We start from the raw sequence: 20249 nt of genomic DNA on the forward strand, positions 1-20249 counted from the left end.
GAACATTCTACCACAGTCATGTTTTCCATGATGCTGGAAACACTGAGTTACATCTCAATTTAACCTCTCTCAGAAGAAGAAATAAGACAACTGAAATAACTAGTTCTCTAATCTTTAGTTCTGTTTCCACAAATAAAACCTAATACTTTTCACAATGAGAAAGTAAAAAATAATATACAAACAAAATTAGCCAACCTGAAATCATTTATCCCCTTTATCTAGATAACAGGAGATCCACATAACAACAAGTTGGTGGCTCTTCTTTAACCATTTACCTAACTCTGGGTCAAAGATAATAAATAACAGCAATGTACAATCCATAAGTGTATATAAATTCTGTATCACATTTTCCCTATTTTATAAGGAAAGAAAACAGGTTTGATGTGTAAGAGGAAGAACAGTGAAAAACACTGCTAAAAGGCAGTTTTGCTGTCATCACTGCTTACTCAAGAAGTACCCACATTAACCTTCTAGCAAAATAGCTACTGCCTATGCCCCAAAATGTGATATTAGGTGATTCTAAGTAAACATGTTATAAAAAAAAATTGTAACATTTGGGTCCTCATTCATATTGGTCTCCCAGACCTAGAAATTCAAATTAAATGGATTCTGCAGAGTACTTCTATCTATGCTAATAACTTAAAGTAAATGAAAAGCAACATTCATTTTTAAGAAAAATTGCCACACTGTTTTTGAAACTGAAAATATAAGAGTAAGATAAAACAGGAAATTCATGTGTTGAGACAACTATTTACCATAATCAATTCAAGTATAACTTCAAGTTATCAAATTATTTATTTTCAACTCAAGCAAAGACACTTAAGCCACCGCAGTCATTTCCTCATCTGTGTCACTGGACTCATCTTTCAGTTCCAATTCCCCTAAATCTCCATCTATAGTTGTCACAGCTTTCTTCTTACACTTCTTGGGCACTGCATCACTAGCACAGACTTTTCTCATTTTAATGTTTGGCAATTTCTTCAGATCAAAATCCCATTCCCTAGACAAAAGAGAGAATGCAGAGAGTTGGTGAAGTGGGGAATGAAGTCAATATTCAAAACTATGCAAAAAAAAAGTTTATAAATTTACAGCAGACTCCAATGTACTAGACGGAAACAATATAAATCCATCAGGGAAAAAAAAAAAAATGTCCCCAAAACTGAGGTTTGCATGTTCCATACTTACTGCACTTTCTCATTAATCTATAGTATGCTATAGTTGCTCACTCACGTCTGACACTTTGCGACCCCATGGACTGTAGCCGGCCAAGTTCCTCTGTCCATGGGATTTCCTAGCCCAGAATACTGGAGTGGGTAGCCATTTCCTTCTCCAGGGGATCTTCCTGACTCATGGATCGAACCCAGGTCTCCAGCACTACAAGCAGATTCTTTACCATCTGAACCACCAGGGAAGCCCCATTAATCTATAATAGCAGTTAACTGCCCAGGGAATTTCACATATTCAAGACTTTCAAAACAATGCAGGAAAACATTAGGTAGAAGTTACAAGGAGGCTGTTCCTTTCTTTTATGATCCCTAACCTCAACACTTCCCTCTGTCAGGACATACAGTATCAAGAAATCTCAAAAGCAGGAACTATATATACCATACTGGAAAATCTCCAAAATGCACAGTCAGAAAAGGTTTTTCTCTTCACACACAATGGTAAGTCACAATTAAGTTTCAGCAACCAAACAATTCTTATAACAGAAAACTTCCAGTTTCTCAACCTCAGCATTTCTGTGACAATCCTATGTTCAGCTACTTTGGGAGCAAAATGAAGACTGTTTTGAGAACTGAACTCAAGCTAGATAAAAATACTAACAGTCTATGCTAATTTCTTCTCATTTTTGGCTTCCTTTGGAGGAGACAGAATCTACCGTTTTAATGAATAAAGAGAATACTTATATATCTGACTACTTAATATTACAGGCAAAAAAATTAACATCTAAAAAAAATCTTACGCTCCATGTACTTATAACTACACGTACATGAGTTAAAAAAGTGAACCACTTCTTAAATACGACTGGTAAATTTTATGAGCTGAGGTTTTATGAATATTAAATATTTTCTATAAATTCAGAAGTATAATAATATAAAATAAGCTTAAGGGTTTCAAATAACATGGACTTAATTTATCTAATTTCAATTAAAATTTCAGGCTGAACAACATGACCTACCTAAGGCCAAAGTGATTAATAAAAATTATTTTCTAAAGAAAAATAATTTATGTTTGAAAACTAAAAACTGGAAATCCTACTCACTGGTCTCTCTGGTCACAGAGTTATTAGAGAGATCACTGGTCACCTGGTTCTTCATGATTCCCTTCCCACCAACCAACTTTTCCAGAAGGAAGTGCTGCAAACAGTCTGGGAATGGGTTTCTGAGCCATCAAGTCTGCTGCTGACTGTTTGTTTTTTTTTTTTTTTTTTAAATAACAGAGAGGAACAGTGACATCATGTTCTTTTAAATACTATATTGAAGAATTTTGAAGTATTTTGAAAAACAAAAGCACTAGGTCACTATCATTTCAGGCATTTCTAGCAAATGCAACTTAGGAAAATTCTTACTTATCTGATGAAAGAGAGGTGAAAAAGAATCCCTGAATACTCAGAAGGGAAGAAAGGTTATCTATCAAGTACTTTACATGCAGCTTTAACAAAGAAAAAAATGCAACAAACTCACCGAAACGTTTTCAGATTATCTGCATTTAAAATGTCTGGAATCTCTGGAAAAGAAAATATATTTATTAGGTAAAGTCTTCTTATTACAGTATTTATAGTTCCTTCCTTTATTATCTCAGGAAGAAAAAGAAATAACTGACAGAAGAATGCCCAAAGCAAAATAAACTTTCAAAGCATGATTACAAAGCTACAATGAAAAGAAGTTTCAGAAGTATAAAGGACTTAGTTTAAGAAGGTGATTAAAAAAGAAAAGACACTATTAAATAATGTATTCTAAAATAGAATGTATAAAATGAAACAAATTACAATAAAAACGTTTGACCTTTACAACAGCTTCAGAAAATACGAATGTGAGTGAGGAATGGGTATACCAAACAGGGGCAAGACAGAGAGATGTTAGTATGTGGTCTTCACTGAATCTTACTGACAGCATCTCTGACAATTTTGCCCATGTTTCTAGACTCTTGTAGACTTGTGTCACCACATTCCCTGGGCTGAGGCACAACCAGAAGCACAGGTCTGAGATTTAGCACTGGCTCCACCCCTAGGAGGATGTCTGACCTGGGATGTGCTGTCAGTTACTGCTACTCAACCTGGCGGCTACAGGTCGAAGAGACTGAGCACAGAGCCACCTGGGAGGGCATGACAAGGGCAGAGCTGAGAGATGGGTGAGCTACAGGAGAGCAGAGCAACAGTGCAAGTCATCAGACTCCAAGTGTATCTGGCTGATGAGCTGGATGTGGGATGTGAAATGTCTGCAGAATGATGGGCAAGTGGTGATGTCACTGAATGAAATATGGATCTTACAAGAGTAGCCAGTTTTAGGAGAAAAGCTGGACTTTGTTTTGGGATATGCCAAATTGGAGCTGTCTAGAAGACATTCAAGAAGAGATTTTAAGAAACTCAAGTTTGATAATGCAAGTCTGGAGTTCTAGGGACAAGTTAGGATTGACAACATAAATTTGGAAGTTATGACATTTAGATGGTATTTAAAAGCACAGGATTAAATGAGATAAATGCAGGACCTGGTATAAACTGGAAAGACAAGAGGCCCAAGGACAAATATCTGGGCCAATTATTTAGTTCATGAGGCTATGAGAAGGATTCAACTTAGGAAACTGACATTATGGCCAGTGAACTGGGAGGAAAACTGGGGAAGGACAGGGGCTACTACCTCAAATATAAAATGTGACCAAAAAATGAAGGGATCATCTGTGTCAAAGGCTGCACAGAAGTTGACTATGAGAGTTGGTACCCAGCAGAGCTACCATCTGTCTTAACAACTTAAACTGTTCATCAGCAACGAGGACTTTGAGTGGTGGCTGCTAAGTCACGTCAGTCGTGTCCAACTCTGTGCAATCCCATAGATGGCAGTCCACCAGGCTCCCACGTCCCTGGGATTCTCCAGGCAAGAACACTGGGGTGGGTGGTGGCTACAAAAGCCTAACTTAAGGGGTTCCAGAGAAAATGGAAGATGAAGAAACAGAGACTATAAGCACAGACAAATTTAAGTGAAAAGGACACAGGACTGGCTGAAGCTCTCCCTCAATCCCTACACGTTACATGCAGTCTTGTTTGGCTTTTAAACAACCTGGGAAGGGGAGGTGTGCAATCCATCTCTATTTTTAAATGCAAAGTAACAAGGCTGGGGAGTAGGTAGGAAGTAACTTGTGCTGTCATTTAGTAAGCTGCAAGGGTCTAAGTAGAGATCTAACCTGTTTTAAAGCTATTCTGTTGTTGTTTTTCCAGTAAAAAAACATTTCTTATCTACTCAGGGTTCCTAGTGTTACTGAAGGTATAAGTGCCTGAAGTTAACCTTCTGACTGCAAAGACATCCAACTCAATGAACCTACTGCCAGCTTCTGACACAGCTGCAGAGAACAACTAGGTCAGAAACCAGGCTGCCCCACCCAGTCAGAACACCTCAGGGGACTGGTCACTTGAGCGAACCCACTCTCCTTTCTGGCATCTTCATGAAGAGGGAGCCCCTGAAGCCCGGGGCATTCAACCTAAGACACTTACAATGGCAGGACCCCCGTCCCTGCTTTCCTCCTCTTTCTCTACTGGAGCCCTCACTGTGAGCCCCTCAGGCATGTCCTGTACCCTCCAGGACCTGCAAGCACTAAATTTTGTGTTTTTCAACACTCCCTGCTGTGTGTTGCTGAAGTGCACCCTGCAGTCATAGTGAGAAACCACCAGGGAGGTTTGGCCTGAGGGGAGAATTGCCTTTGCGGGGCCGCCCAGGCTTTCCTGGACCAAGTACCGCTATTGCCAGGGCTGGGACCTACACAGAAGGAGTCGCAGGATAATGCCTTCAGGCTCCTACTGTTATTATTAAAGCTAAAAAAAACTAATTTTCCTATTAAACATTTCATTTACTGTACTCTCCAGGCAAATCCACACATGAGTGCCTACAGGGACTAGGCAGGGAACGTGAACGAAGGGAGGTCTGGAACCACAGAATGCTGAGTCTAAAAGCGATGGCTGCTGTTCTGCTCTAGCAAACAATGCTGTCAGACCATATGTTTAATGGGCATCCAGAAATCTACATTTTTCATGTGAAATCAGCAGATCTTGTTATACTGACAATTCATATGCCAATCAAACACTACTTGTAGGCCATGTACAGCCTTTGGGTCGTTCTCTGCTGGCGGGCTTTGCAAGCCCTTGCAAGTGCCCTCTCCTCTCCTCCTAAGCACTTTTCTTCAGACAATGGTGCTAAACGAACAACACACTTGTGTTCACCAACTATAAGAAATGCTACAGTGCTAAGAAAGAAAATTTGATTTCTGTAATTTCTCAAGAATGGCTGCAACAAGTATAGCTCTTTACTACAAAAATTACAGAGGCAAGAGGACACAGTACCTACTCTAAAGAAACCTGATGTGACTGGAGACAGGCAAGTAATAACCCTAGACCAAAGCAGGTTAAGCACGTGCCTGAAGGGAGAGGAAAACATTACTATCATAGTAGAAAAATGTCACTGTCAGAATTGACAGTTTTCAGAAAGTAGGAGAAAAAAAGAATGAATTAAAAAATTCCAAACATTCAAAAAGAAAGAAAAGGAAAATCAAAGTGAACTAAATAAACAGGGTAAGTTACAGAGACAAGACAGCAGGAAGCCGCACGGAACGCACCGAGGCCGTGGGCCTGGTACTGCCGCTGCTCCCGCTCCAGGGTCTGCCTGATGGCCGCCTCCCGAGAGCAGTGCCTCCGGCCCTGCCTGTCCTTGAAGCTGTTCCGCAACTCAATCTGCTCCAGCTCGCTGCTGAATCGATTCAAATACCTGAAAAACAACATGGTCTGACTTACAAAATCTGTTTGGCTTATATTACTTCATTTAAAACATAATCCCCAGCCACTGCCTGTCCTTCTCAAGTTTTCACATTCCTCTGGATTCCTTCAAGTTTTCAGACCTTCTCTTGGTAACTCAACCACTCTCAAATCTTCTGTGAACAAATGAAAGCCTGCCATTACAGTGTCAACTCCAGGTCCTCACGCTCCAACACATCCTGGGCGTCTCCATCTGGCTGACAGGTGACGCCTTAACGCACCCTCCGCCCTGCCCCTGGTCCCTTCCGAACCCGCTCCACCTCTGCCCTGGCCCCCACCCCATTCACACAGATGAAGACTGGGTCACCCTGACTCCTCTCTCTCCCCTTTATGCCACATTTAAATTTTCACTGAAGATTGAGACTTTTACCTCCTTAAACTCTCTAGACATTTCCATTTCTCTTTACCACATTGCTCCCGCCACCACCTCTTGCCTGGACGGCTTCATCAGCCTCTTAACAGTCTGCCCCCTCATCCATTTTCCTCACTCTCAAAAGTTTAAATGTGAGCATTGCAGCTACTTGCTATTCAAAGTCTCCTGTGACTCCCACTGTCCTTGGGTAAAGTCCAAACTCTTACACTGATATTTGAGATCCTTTATGTGTTGGTTGTTTATTCAAACTGTCACAATTCCCTCCCGGAACCTATTATCTCAGTGATATTAAATGTCTGGCAGATCACTAAATAGGCTGCTCCCATCCCCAGGCCTTTCAGACCTTGTTCTCTCTGCCTAGACGCTCTTCAAACTACCTCACCTCCATCTGCTAACCTCCATCTGCAGATGTGAGTTTTGGTGTCATTTCTCAAGGAAGTCAAGAAACTGGGTTACCTGCCATTCTGAGGCTCAGAAAGGTGATGAGCCTTCTAAAATGACTAAGCTAGTATACCAACCCAAAGTCTTTATAACAAAGTCTATCTGCTTGTCTATAAATCCAGAACAGAACTCTGAATCTGCAGAACCAAGTTGGGGAATTCCTCTTACTGACCCTTTGCTCATTAACATGCCCAGTGTTTACCTTTCAATTAATTCACAAGCATCTCTTTTTGAATATCCTACTTTTTTGGGATCAAGATGATTTTGAAACCACTGCAGTTTTTCACCTATAACAACAAGTACCAAAACAGTTTAAAACATAAGTCATTATTTAAGCAGAGGTATTCATTATAATTTTCAACATCAATGTGTTTAAAACAGTATCAACATTTATTTCAAAGTTAAAGTTTTGTGTGGGCTCAAAGCTAACTAAACCAGCCTGTCAGAAACTGAACTGTCACATTTTAATTTGGGGAAGTGACAAAGGTAGGAAGGATGCTTTTCTGTATATATTTCTTATCCAGTAAGGATAAAAAACATTTTTTTAAAATAAAGAATACTTTAAAAGAACATGAAGTTCCAAGTATTTATAAAGCAAAGGATAGAACTTGTCTGAAATAAAAAAAAGAGAGTTTGATTAGATTAATGAAGAGGACGGTGTGTGCTAAACTTTCATTAAGCAGTGGGCGCTACGTATAGGCACAGGTCTTGACTTTTACAATCCTATGAGGGTTATTATTATCTCCATTTAGAAGAGAAAGGTTAAGTAACCTGTTCAGGGCCTCAAAGTCAATAAATACACTAAGCATACAAGATCTGCTGTATATGACAAAGAATGACTGACATCTATTATCAAAAAGCTAGCAGACTTCATGCTTATGAGTCAATCAGACCACAGGGGTGCCACTTTCAGTAAGATTTCTCAGTATTACAAATCAAGAAATGGCCCTATCCAGGATTACTGATAAACCATTTACAAATACTATTCTGCTGCCTGATAAGGCAGTAGAGTTAATGGTTTGAATATCTTTCATTTTAGTTACAAAGCCTAGTAGCCACTCACGAAATCTCAGACTTATCAGATAACCTTACCAATAATAAATCTGATCACACACCCACACACACACATAAAAAGACTGTGACACTGAGATACAGACTGAGGATATATTCACATCATTAAGCATGAATTGCTGTTCCCAAAACCCTTCATAATTCTAATGGTCAGGAAGCTAGAATTAAACTGGAGAGAAAGAGGGATGGATAAAGGTAGATACTAAAAACTTCTAGAAAACTGACCTAGATATTAACACTGTTCTAACAGTTTAATGACTGACTTTATTTTAATCAAGTCTGGTAGAGAAAATTCACTTAATCTGGCAAAATCACTTTTATCTAGTAGAGATAAAAATAGTATTTCACTAACAGAGTCAAGAGAAAATAGGTAAGGGAAGAACTTCAAACAAGTAAATCCACTTACCAATAAGGTTGAGACGCAATGCCTTTTCATTCTTCAATCTTGGGAGAAAACGTGCATGTGTGTTAGAAAACTTCCAAAACAAGTTTTAAAAATCTGAAAAAAACCCCAAAAAGAAAAACTACCCAAAGAACCTTAAGAACCTTTCAAAGATAACTTTTATGCATATGAAATTAACTTTCTTAAAGAAGAAACACTGACACCATGCTTCTCTTTTAAATCACAAAATGTTACTAGAAATTTTTTTCTGCTTTGCAGTGACTAAAGGATACCTATAAAACAAACTGGTTTTGAAAACACAAAGGAAAGCTTGTCTGAATTCTGTAATATACATAATGCTTGTGCACAGAAGAGTATCTAGGACTTTCTAGAAAACAGTGCTGCCATCAAGACCAAAATATATCACTGTCATCTTTTAAACTTCAACAGGAATAAAACAAAATGTTTACTTTTCATAAATTTGATACAAATTATAACAAAGAAAAAGAACTCATTTACTCTAAAAAAATGGCCTACATGATCATGTGCCTCCTACTGTTGCTATTTTGAATTCTAATCCATTCAGAGACTTCCCTGGCAGTCCAGTGGTTAACAGTCTGAACTTCCATCTCAGGGGGCATGGGTTGTTCCCTGGTCAGAGAACTAAGATCCCACAGGAGGACAAGAAAAGAAAAGAAAAAACTCTTTTCCATTCAGAAAAGAGGGACGCTAGTGAGAGGGTAACATGCCAGAAGGCTAGGATCTCCAAATGGAGTAAATAGGCTGCAACCGTCAGAAGTTTTTTCTCTCTCTCTTAAACGTCAGTAGGAAACAAACTACAATTGTCAGATTTTTTTTCCTCCTCTATACAAAATTAAAAGGAGATTTCCTTTAAAATTCTGTGTTGCCATGATGACATCTGGTTCCACCTGAACTTTTCTCAGCCCTTGAGCTAACCAATGTGTTTTTCTCATGGAAATGTTATTCTTAAGCTATGTTACTGCTGCTAGGTCGCGTCAGTTGTGTCTGACTCCGTGCAACCCCATAGACGGCAGCCCAACAGGCTCCTCTGTCCCTGGGATTCTCCAGGCAAGAACACTGGAGTGGGTTGCCATTTACTTCTCCAATGCATGAAAGTGAAAAGTCAAAGTGAAGTCGCTCAGTCGTGTCCGACTCTTCGCAACCCCATGGACTGTAGCCTACCAGGCTCCTCCGTCCATGGGATTCTCCAGGCAAGAATACTGGAGTGGGGTGCCATTTGCCTTCTCCGAAGCTATGTTAATGAACTATGTATTTACCTTAGACTCTTTCTTCAAGTTGGTTCCAACTAAGACTCAGAAGGGATTTGACAAACCAGTATGTTTTACTTAACAAACCAGTATGCTTTACTCTCGCCAATGTTCTCTTAAGCTATGTTAATGGGAGTACATATTTGCTTGGAAACCTGCCTTTCTTCAAGATTCATGTCAATTGTTTTATGGCCCGGGATGATGCACCTTGTGTCAATGTTATCTCAAAATGCATGTTGTAGGTGAGGGGCCTGGTGCCACTCTCTGAGTTCCGAGACATTTCCTTCCTCTAATTAATTAGCTGCCTGCTAATAGGTATATAACTTACTGCTAAAGACTAGTAGGGGGGGCACCCTTTCTGCCCCCTTTTGATGTGTATGTCAGAAGCTTTCTCTATCTCTTTTATACTTTAATAAAACTTTAATACACAAAAGCTCTGAGCGGTCAAGCCTTGTCAATGGCCCCAGGTTGAATTCCTCTCCTCTGGAGGCCAAGAATCCCAGCGTCTTTCATGGCTCAGCAATAACCTTTCACTAGTTTTTTTTTCGATGCTTAATGCTATCAACTAGGAATACAGCAATGAAGGAAAAAAAAATTCACTGTCCCTGCACTAGTAAAGCATATCAGATTTACCCTCCCACTTTAAACAACTAGAAAATCAGAGAAATAAAATGAAGCCTTTTTAACAAAAATATTTCAGTCACAGAATGGGAGAAAATATTCACAATACAAATAACATACAAAAGACTTGCGTTAAGAATATATAAATAGTTCTTACTACTTAACAGTGGACAAACAACTCAAAATCAAAAGGTAAAAATTTTAACAGATTTTTCATCAAATCAGAGACATAAAAGCAAACAATAAACACATAAAAATATATAATTAGTCAAAGAAATACAAATTAAAACCACACTGACACATTACTGTACACTCACTAGATTGGCTCAAATCTGTTTTAAAAATGATAATACATGTCTGAGAGGAAACGGAGGCTAAGTCCCTTCAGTCATGTCCAACTCTTTGCAACCCCATGGACTGTAGCCAGCCAAGCTTCTCTGTCCATGGGATTTCCCAGCCAAGAATTCTGGAGTGGGTTGCCATTTCCTCCTCCAGAGGATCTTCCAGACCCAGAGGTTGAACCAGCAACTCTTGTGTCTCTGGCACTGGCAGGCAGATTACCATTAGCACCACCTGGGAAGCCCAACTCTTATACATCAATCGTGGAAAAAAATAAAATGGCATTACCACTTCAGATAAGGTAATTTTATTATTATACATACTTAAACATTACACCTCCTTCATGACTTTATTCTTTTCAACAAGTTTTTTTAAAAACTCAATTTCTTATTTACTTAAACATACATCTGCTGTGCATGTGTGTGCCTGCTAAGCTGCTTCAGTCACGTCAGACTCTTTGCGACCCTATGGATTGCAGTTCTCCAGGCTCCCCTGTCCATGGGATTCTCTAGGCAAGAATATGGAAGGGGTTGCCATGCCCTCCTCCAGGGGATCTTCCTGACCCAGGGATCGAATTTGAGTCTCTTATGTCTCCTGCACTGGCAGGCAGATTCTTTACCACTAGCACCATCTGAGAAGCCCATGTCTACAACATAGCCCAGCAATTCCAGTTCTAAGAACTGAAAGAAAAATGTTTATGACCACGAAAATACCTGTACACGTTTATGGCAATTTTATCTGTATGCAGCAGCAGGGTTGATCATGTTCACTTAAGCGTTCACCAGTAACAAGTAAGGCTTTGAGGACCATGTGGCTGGTCTGTCATAACTACTCATTTCTGCCATCACAGCCACAACATGAAAGGAACAGACAGAGCTGCCTTTCAGTAAAACAAACTGCTTTTATAAAAATGGATGGATGGTCACTCAGCTTGCCGACCCTGAGAAAAGCCAAAAAATATAAATGATCCAAATGACTATCAACAGGTAAATGGATAAAAACCTACATATCCATACAATGAAATACTACTCAGTAATGAAAGAGAAAGACAACTTGTTGTTCGTGACCGAGTCGTGTCTGACTTTGTAACCTCACGGACAGGAGCATGCCAGGCTTCCCTTTCCTCAGCCAGCTTTCAGAGCTTGCTCAAATTCATGTCCATCAAGTCGGTAATGCCATCCAACCACCTCATCCTCTGCCGTCCACTTCTTCTTTTGCCCTCAATCTTTCCCAGCACCAGGGTCTTTTCCAATGAGTCGGCTCTTCCCATCAGATAGCCTAAGTATTGGCTTCTTCCCCAATGGAAGACAACTAATATATTCAATAACGTGGATAAATTTCATGCTAAATAAAAAAAGAATGGCACAAAAAACTATATACAGTATGATTCCATTTACAAGAAATGCTAGGAAAGATAGATATCATCTATTAAAAAACAAAACAACAGGTGCCCAAGGCTAGGGGAGGAGGGCTGAGACCTAACTGGGAAGATTTGGGGGAGGATGAAAACACACTCCAGCATACTGATCACGGGGTTACACCATGTATTGTCAAAACTCAAATGCTGTACGCTTAAGTTATGTCTATTTTGTCAAATGCTATTTAAACCTCAAAGATGATTTTTAGAAAGAAGTACAGAACACTACATAATAAAGCTGAGAATGACTCTGAGAAGAATTCATTCCTTTCAAATAAGCCTAGAGGGAGGAGTCTAGTTAGAAGTCAAGTTTGCTATGGATCTGAATGAATACACTGAGGGCTTGAACTACAGGGGATTGAAGCTGGAATGAAAGAGAGAGATTTGAGACTAAATTCTCCAAGTTGTTACCTAGATTCTTACCCATTATGTTTGTTAAGTGAAATTATTTTCATTTGATATCTATAGTTCTTTGCTACCTACTTTATGGGACAAAATTTGAGAATATACAGTACCAACATGTTGCTATGCTGAGAATTCATAAAACAAATGATACAAAATGATATAGAATAATAACTACTTCCTGCCTATAAATTTAGCATCACTTGAAATGCACTAGTCCTCAAACTGCACTAATTTCTTTAATAGGAACAGAAGAGGTATTTCATATAGTCCTAAATCAGAGCATTCAAATGCTGAAGATAAATAGTGTCTGACTCCTTCCTACTCTACACCACTGTTCATGCCTTCAATATCTTCAGGTATTCAGAGTCCATCTGATGAACCCAGCAGCTCGTGTCTGTACCCTCTACCTCTGGTCAAGGGCATTGCACCCTAACAATATATCCACCCCAATCTTCCCCTACCTCCCTAAAAATAAATCTTAGGAAGTAGTACAAAGACTCCTCCAGCTGCTGGCTATCTTTCTTCCTTATAAAATCAAGGATCTGTGTTAGGCAGGATGTGGTAAAACCTAAGAGGGTCCCCAGTGTAGATTCCTGCTGTTTTGATATTCACACCCCTGTCCTCCCTGAGGGTGGCTGGACCTAATGGCTCACTTCTAAAAACCAAAACAGTGCACAGATGTCATCTGAAAATGACAGTACAAACACTGTCTTCCATCCTGGTCACCCTTCTTCCTCTGACTCCCTCTGAAAAGGGAAGCCCAAGAACACTGGAGTGGGTAGCCCATCCCTTCTCCAGTGGATCTTCCTGACTGGAGTCAACTGCATTGCAGGCAGATTCTTCACCAACTGAGCTATAAGGGAAGCCCTGTATCAGGAAACCTCTAGTGGTACAGCCCTCAAAACTGTTTTAATACACTTTAGGGGTGTATCTCATGTACACTAAAGTTAGTGAAATACTGGTATAGGTGATAGCAAAATCACGTAAGTAGTAAATCATGTCAAAAAAATACAGAAAAAAAATTCATGAAAGTGATACAAAAATAACTGATATTAAAAAATTACCATCTTAAAGCAATATCATTATAATAATCTTTAATGTACAAAACAAAGACCCACCATTACAAAGAGGAAAGAAAATTTGACTATATTATCATAGCATTTGACTATTCTTTTCAAGAAAACTTCTAGCCAAATAACTTGAAACTGCTAACCCAACTGGTCTTGGGCAAGGAATGTAACAATAAAACAGCTGGTTTTTATCAGCTACTATGCTAATGTATTTAGCATTCACCAAACTGCCGCTGCTAAGTTGCTTCAGTCAAGAAGGGGAGAAAAGAAGAGGCAGCATACACGTTTCATTTTCCGATAAAGAAAACTTTCTTATGAATTCCTTCACATCAAGAATATTGAGCTATTTTCAGAATGGCAGAACAAGAACTTACAAAAATCTATAGAAAGCACTGACAAAACTTGTCAAAATCAACTTTTTCAGAAGTATAAAAATTAACCAAAGGCATGCAATAATCAAAGGAGCATTTACTGAAGAAAAATGACTCCATCTCAGTAAGAACAGCAAGCTCTGTGGTGTTTTATCCCATCCCCCTCTTCCCAGCTCTGCAGTAGTCTTATAAACCAATGTGTAAGCAACTCAGGATAGCTGTAAAAGCCATCCTCCTAGCAGTCACTAGCACAGACTAACAAAAGGCTGACCCAAACAATTTAAAAGCAAAACCTAAGGAATGGAAGTTCAATACAGGGCTCTGAAATGCTCGCTGCAACATATTCCTAGGAATCTAGAATGCCAGGTGTACATTCAGGACTGTTTTCATGCCAAAGAAAGACCCGAGAAGATCCTACTCTCTCATTTCTGGATAATCCTGAGGCTTTGTGCAAACACTAAATGAAGTCTATACAAACTGCCTCCTGGAGTACTGAAAGTATGTCCAACAGACCTACACAGCCCCTCAACAAAGGCTGACTTATTATCAAAAGCAATTAAAGAAACCCCTGTCCAAACATTAGCTGACCACTAATTGAGCAGAAACTGCAAACACTGCACACAACAAACAGGCTTTTACAAGATTAGTTCAGGAAAGTCACAAAACAAACAGCAACAGCAGCAAACCTAAATGACCGTGGGGATGGGACTGTTATGGAAACCGTGGTGTCGGAAAGAGACCAACAGCACTTGAAGACACAGAATAGCAGAGTTACACAGCCCTGTGTGGGCTGTGCGGAGTTGCCTCCAATGGCTGAGCGCCCCAGCTTTGTTTTGGGTATTTTTTATACACCATAAACTTCTCGCTAAAACAGCTCAGATCCCTCCCTTCCCCAGGCAGCCCAAGCAAGCAAGGTGAGCAAGCAAGGTCACAGAAGCGGAAGCTGTGATTGACAAATAGCAGCTGTTAAAACAAGATTAAGGAAGGAAAAGCTAAAGGCTGTTCCTTTAATTGGGGGCTTTGATCAATATGTCTGTAACAACAGTTATCACCCTGTATTATTTAAAACGCTCAGTTCTGAACACAAAAGTAGGAGACTCACAAAGAAACAAGAAAGTATGGCCTATACTCAGGAGTTTAAAATACCATACAGTAGAAACTGTACCAGAGAAAGTGCAGAGGGCTGGACCTGTAGACAGAGACAAGCAAACATAAGAAGCCAGTTGAAATTATCCACTCTGAGCAAAAACAAATAATAAAAATTAAGATGTCTGAGAGATCTGTGGGGATGCCATCAAGCATACCAATATATGCATGTAGGAGTCACAGGAGAGGGGCAGGACAGAAAGGGTATTTGAAAAAATAACGGCTCCAAACTTCCCAAGTTGATGAAAAACATTAACCTACATGCCCCAGAAGCTTAATAAACTTCATGTAGGATAAACTCAGAGATCCACACCTAGGCATATCCATACGCTAGTAAAGCTACTGAAAGACAAAGTGGGTATCTTGAAAGCATCAGGAAAAAAGTGACTCCTCACATACAGTGACCCTCAATAAGATGAACAGCTGACTTCTTGTCTGAACACTGAAGGCCTGAAGACTAAGATGTGACATTTTAAGTGTTCAATAGGAAGACTATGAACCAAGAATTCCATACATATTGAAACTTCAAAATGAAGCACAGTCCTACAGAAAAATTAAAGACATTCTCAGATAAAAATGAGAGCATCTGTCATTTTCAGACTCTCCCTACAAGTAACACTAAAGGGAATTCTTCTGACTGAAATAAAAGGACAACAGTTACTAATTTGAATTCACATGAAAAAATAAGAAGCACCAGTGATACAAGGTAATCACACAGATAAATACCCCCGTCCCTGGGATTCTCTAGGCAAGAACACTGGAGTGGGTTGCCATTTCCTTCTCCAATGCATGAAAGTGAAAAGTGAAAGTGAAGTCGCTCAGAAAGTGAAGTCGCTCAGTCGTGTCCGACTCTTAGCGATCCCGTGGACTGCAGCCCACCAGGCTCCTCCGTCCATGGGATTTTCCAGGCAAGAGTACTGGAGTGGGGTGCCATTGCCTTCTCCAAAAAGACAGTATAAATGTGTTTTAATTTGTAACACTTTTTTGGTCCTAACTTAAGACAACTGCATAAAAACAATAATCATGAAACTGTGTTTTATGAACTTACAATGTATAAAGGCATAACTTATCTGACAGTAGGGCTTCCTAGGTGGCTCAGTGGTAAAGAATCTGCCTGCAAATGCAGGAGATGTGGGTTTCATACCTGGGTCGGGAAGATTCCCTTGAGGAGGAAATGGCAACCCACTCTAGTATTCTTACCTAGGAAATCCCATGGACAAAGGAACCTGGTGGGCTATAATCCATGGGGTTGCAAAGAGTTGCACATGACTTAGTGACAGCATGCAAAACACATCTGACAATAATAGTACAAAGAAGGGGCTCAGAATGGAGTTACAGTGGAGCAAATTCTTGGTATATTGTTCAAATGAACTTGATGTTAATTTGAATTAGATTGTTTTAAGATGTTAGCTGAAATTTCTGGAGGAAATTTCTGGAGGAAACTAAGGAAACAACTAAAGAAAAAAATATATAGTGATCTCTGCTTTACTAAATCAAATTACTAAATCAATTCTCAGCCCTAATCTTGTAACAAATGACATAGGCTGATCACTATTTTCTCTTTGAAACACGTTTTTTTTTCCTCCTAAGTCTCACTTGTTGGAGCCTCCTCCTTTCTGCAACCTCTAAACGGCTGAGGGGCTCTGGACTCAATCCTTGATGTCCTTCTCTTTCCTGTCTTCATTTACTTGTCAGGTGATCTCACCCAGTCTCAGGACTCCTAATATCAGCTAGATATTGATGGCTCCCAAATTTGCATCTATATCCATAACCTATCCTCTGAGCAACAGAGCCAGCACATCCAACAGCCCATTCTGTATCTCACCTTTGACATCTAATAGGTACTTTCACGTAAATGCCTAATAAATGTCTGCATGGCTCACTGCCAAATGTAAAGTCTTCAGAGACACTTTCCAAGACTATCCTATGTAAAACAGAATCTCTCCCTCACTCTCTATTCCATAAGCTTTTTAAATTTTTCTTCATGGACGTCATCACAACCTATTTATATTTATGTATGTTTTAGGTTAAGTTCTTTTTTTTTTTTCTTTCTTTTTACAGCTTTATTGAAGTATAATTGACATATATCAAATTGTACAAAAAGTACGCAATTTGGTGTTTTGACATATTTACACTCTTGTAAAACCATCACTGTAGTCAAGATCATGAACATGTCTGTCACCTCCCAAATTTTCTTATGTCTTTCTGTAATCTCTCCCTCCTGCTCCTCCCCCTACTCCAGGCACCACTGATTCGCTTTCTGTCACTATAGATAGTTATTAATTTCTAGACTTTTATGTAACTGGAATCATATATATTATATATTTTCTTCTGTATGACTTCTTTTCCTCAGCATATTTATTTCAAGATTCATCCATGATGTTTCATATATCAATCACTTATTTGTTTTTAATGCTGAAAAGTATTTGTTACGTTAATAATACCAGAAATTTGTTTATTCATTCACCTATGGAATGTTGGTGGACATTTGGGTTCTTTTACATTTGTATTACAAATAAACCCACTATGAATATTTGCTACAAGTTTTTGTGTGGACATATGCATTCATTTCCTTTAGGTAAAATATGCAGGAATAGAATGGCTAGATTTTGTGGTAAGTGCATGCTTTTAAGAAATTTACAAAATGCTTTCTGAAAGTGGTTGTATCATTTTACATTTACACCAGCAAGAGATGAGCATTTTTTTTAAATTTTATTTTTAAACTTTATATAATTGTATTAGTTTTGCCAAATATCAAAATGAATCCACCACAGGTATACATGTGTTCCCCATCCTGGACCCTCCTCCCTCCTCCCTCTCCATACCATCCCTCTGGGTTGTCCCAGTGCACCAGCCCCAAGCATCCAGTATCCTGCATCGAACCTGGTAGGTTAAGTTCTAAGTGCTGAATCCTTGTTCACTGTTTTACCTTAGTCCACAGAACACACTTGAATATTTATCAAAAGAAGAGAAAGGGAGTACTGATTAGGAATAACTGTATAAAAGGGTTTTTTACCAATACATAAAATAATGAAGATACTTACTTTTCCTTTTTTTCTTGTTTGTGGGCCTTTCTTGTAATTTGAGCTGCTTTTCTACTATATGGATGGATGACTTTTTTTTCCTGTCCTACACTTTTTCCCTTTGGTGCTTTAGGCTGAAATGTAGAGAAGTATATGACACACATAGTCAGATACATAAATGACTTCTGTCAAAAATTTTTCTTTAGAAATAAAAATTTTAAACAGTAATATAACAGAAATAGTGTGAGCTGGAAATATGTCACTAGACATCAGGAGATACGCCAGACTCAGTCTTTGTTTCCATGGTCCTAACAGAAATGATATACAGCTGACCTCTGAACAACACAGATATGGAACGTGTGGGTCCACTTGAACGTAGATTGATTGTTTCCCACAGTAAGTACTACAGTGCTACATTATCTATGGTTATGGAGGAACTGTATATATGGAGGGCTGACTATAAACTGCATGCAGATTTTTGACTGAGCGGAGAGTCGGTGCCCCCAATCCCTGCACTGCTCAGGAGTTAACTGTATTCAGAACTATGCTCCAGTGATGTAAGAAAATAAAGGCACGGAGCCAATAAACCAGGTTTTCAACTGTTCCATCTTTAAAGCAGATACAGAGAATACAGATAGTGAGGAGACTCACAGGTGGACATCTGGATCAAAGTTAAAGTTAAGAGAGGGTAGAAGGAACCCAAGATGTTAACAGGAGCCTGACTGTAGAAGCTGTAGAAGAGAGCGGGCAGTGAATAAAGCAAAATCAAAGCTGGATACACAGGAAATAAGAACAGAGGGAATAATATAAGCCATCTCAAATCAGCCCATTCCAAAAGATACAAATTATTTTCCTATTCAAGACTTAGGCCAGTTAACCAGGTCCTCTAAACTAGCTGTCTAGCATTTCAGTACTGTTTTATTCCTACATACTTCTGTATCTTATATCTGACTTAAATTACTCAGGAACTTTGTTTGGCTCCCTGTAATAGAAAGCCAAAATAACAGCGGCTTAACCCCAATGAAGTTAGCTCTCTCCCACAGAAAGCAGGAGCTGGAGGCTCTGCTCCATGGAGCCCTGAGGCCCACTCCTTTTTGCTGCATGCTGTCCTCAGATGGAACACCAGGCCTTCAGTCCAGCCAGTGAGAGGCAGAAGAGAAAATCAACAGGCATGTTCCTTCTCTATTATATATAAGGAGAATTATATAAGTGATTAGTAAATACAGTCTTTATTCCCAGAAAAAAATACATGATTATAGAAAAACAAGAGGCTCTTTAGGGGACAGCTGGGAATCTAACATATCTAATCTTCAAAAAGGTCACATTTTTAGAATATTCTCTCCGAAGCTACTGGCACTGCATTAATGCAGCCTCACACTCTTCCATGATTAAGGTGGCCTTGAGGTTTCCATCGGAAGGACGGAATGGCTCTGTCTGGAACACTGATGAGTAGAGCCCTTCTCCCCGCTGAAGGGCTTCACTAACTTGGTTAGGCCCTAAAACCTTAACACGAGAAAAAAACTACTCCGACTTACTCTCCAGCATTATACCCCACTCAAAAGACTCTTCATCACATTCTTACTAACTTCTCACCATTCCCAGAACATACCATGCTGTCTTTTTTTTTTAACTTCTGGAGACTGTACTTGTTACCTCTGCCTGTAAAATCTTTATTTGTCCTCTGATAAAATGCAGCTCAGTCACTTCCTTTATAAAACTGTCCAAGTAGAATTAATCAAAATGACCACCTCACATACATATTCATTTCTTCAACAATTATTAACTTAAATGTTCAATAAATATTTACCATTGCCTTCTTGATAAACATGACTAGAGAAGATTAACTCCAAGTGTGAAACCCAGGCTGCCCCTAGAAGCTGGTCACGGGTACAGGAGTATAGTGCGAAACCATCATCAGAGTGTGTGCGTTCTTCGTGTCTCTCTGCGCGTGTAGAGGGAGGAGGCAGGAAGGTGTAACAGGAACTCATGTGCATGAGGGTTAGCTAGCAAACACAGATCAAATAAAACTTCCAGAACTCAAGGCAGGCTGCCTCTAAGACGGCCCCCAGTGACCACCCCCTCCTGAGGCGGATGCGCGTCCATCCCCTTGAGTGTGGGCAGGACCTAGTGGCTCACTTCAGTGGACTAACATTTGGGAAAGTGATAAAGTATCAGTCCAGAGATAGATTACAAAAGGACTCTGGCTGTGTCCTGCCCATTCCACTCTGCCCTCTCTGGCTCCCTCCGATGGAGACTAGCTGTCTTGTGGTGAGCTGCTCTACACA

At 39.6% G+C, this 20249-nt stretch overlaps 1 protein-coding gene across 1 annotated transcript in view; it reads right to left on the minus strand.

Moving 5' to 3' along the window:
• Window positions 1-776: 776 nt before the first annotated feature.
• TMA16 (translation machinery associated 16 homolog) overlaps window positions 777-20249 on the minus strand; it is a 30165-nt gene continuing 10692 nt past the window's right edge. Inside the window, exons 2-7 of the mRNA XM_019962184.2 lie at window positions 17986-18098; window positions 8308-8345; window positions 7033-7117; window positions 5821-5969; window positions 2685-2727; window positions 777-1000 (exon numbers count right to left, since the gene is read on the minus strand). Coding sequence (XP_019817743.1) covers window positions 820-1000; window positions 2685-2727; window positions 5821-5969; window positions 7033-7117; window positions 8308-8345; window positions 17986-18098 — 609 coding nt within the window. The 3' untranslated portion in view covers window positions 777-819. The remainder of the gene's footprint in view (window positions 1001-2684; window positions 2728-5820; window positions 5970-7032; window positions 7118-8307; window positions 8346-17985; window positions 18099-20249) is intronic.

Source organism: Bos indicus, chromosome 6, assembly GCF_029378745.1.
Source record: "Bos indicus isolate NIAB-ARS_2022 breed Sahiwal x Tharparkar chromosome 6, NIAB-ARS_B.indTharparkar_mat_pri_1.0, whole genome shotgun sequence".
In the NCBI taxonomy this organism is placed as follows: Eukaryota; Metazoa; Chordata; class Mammalia; order Artiodactyla; family Bovidae; genus Bos; species Bos indicus.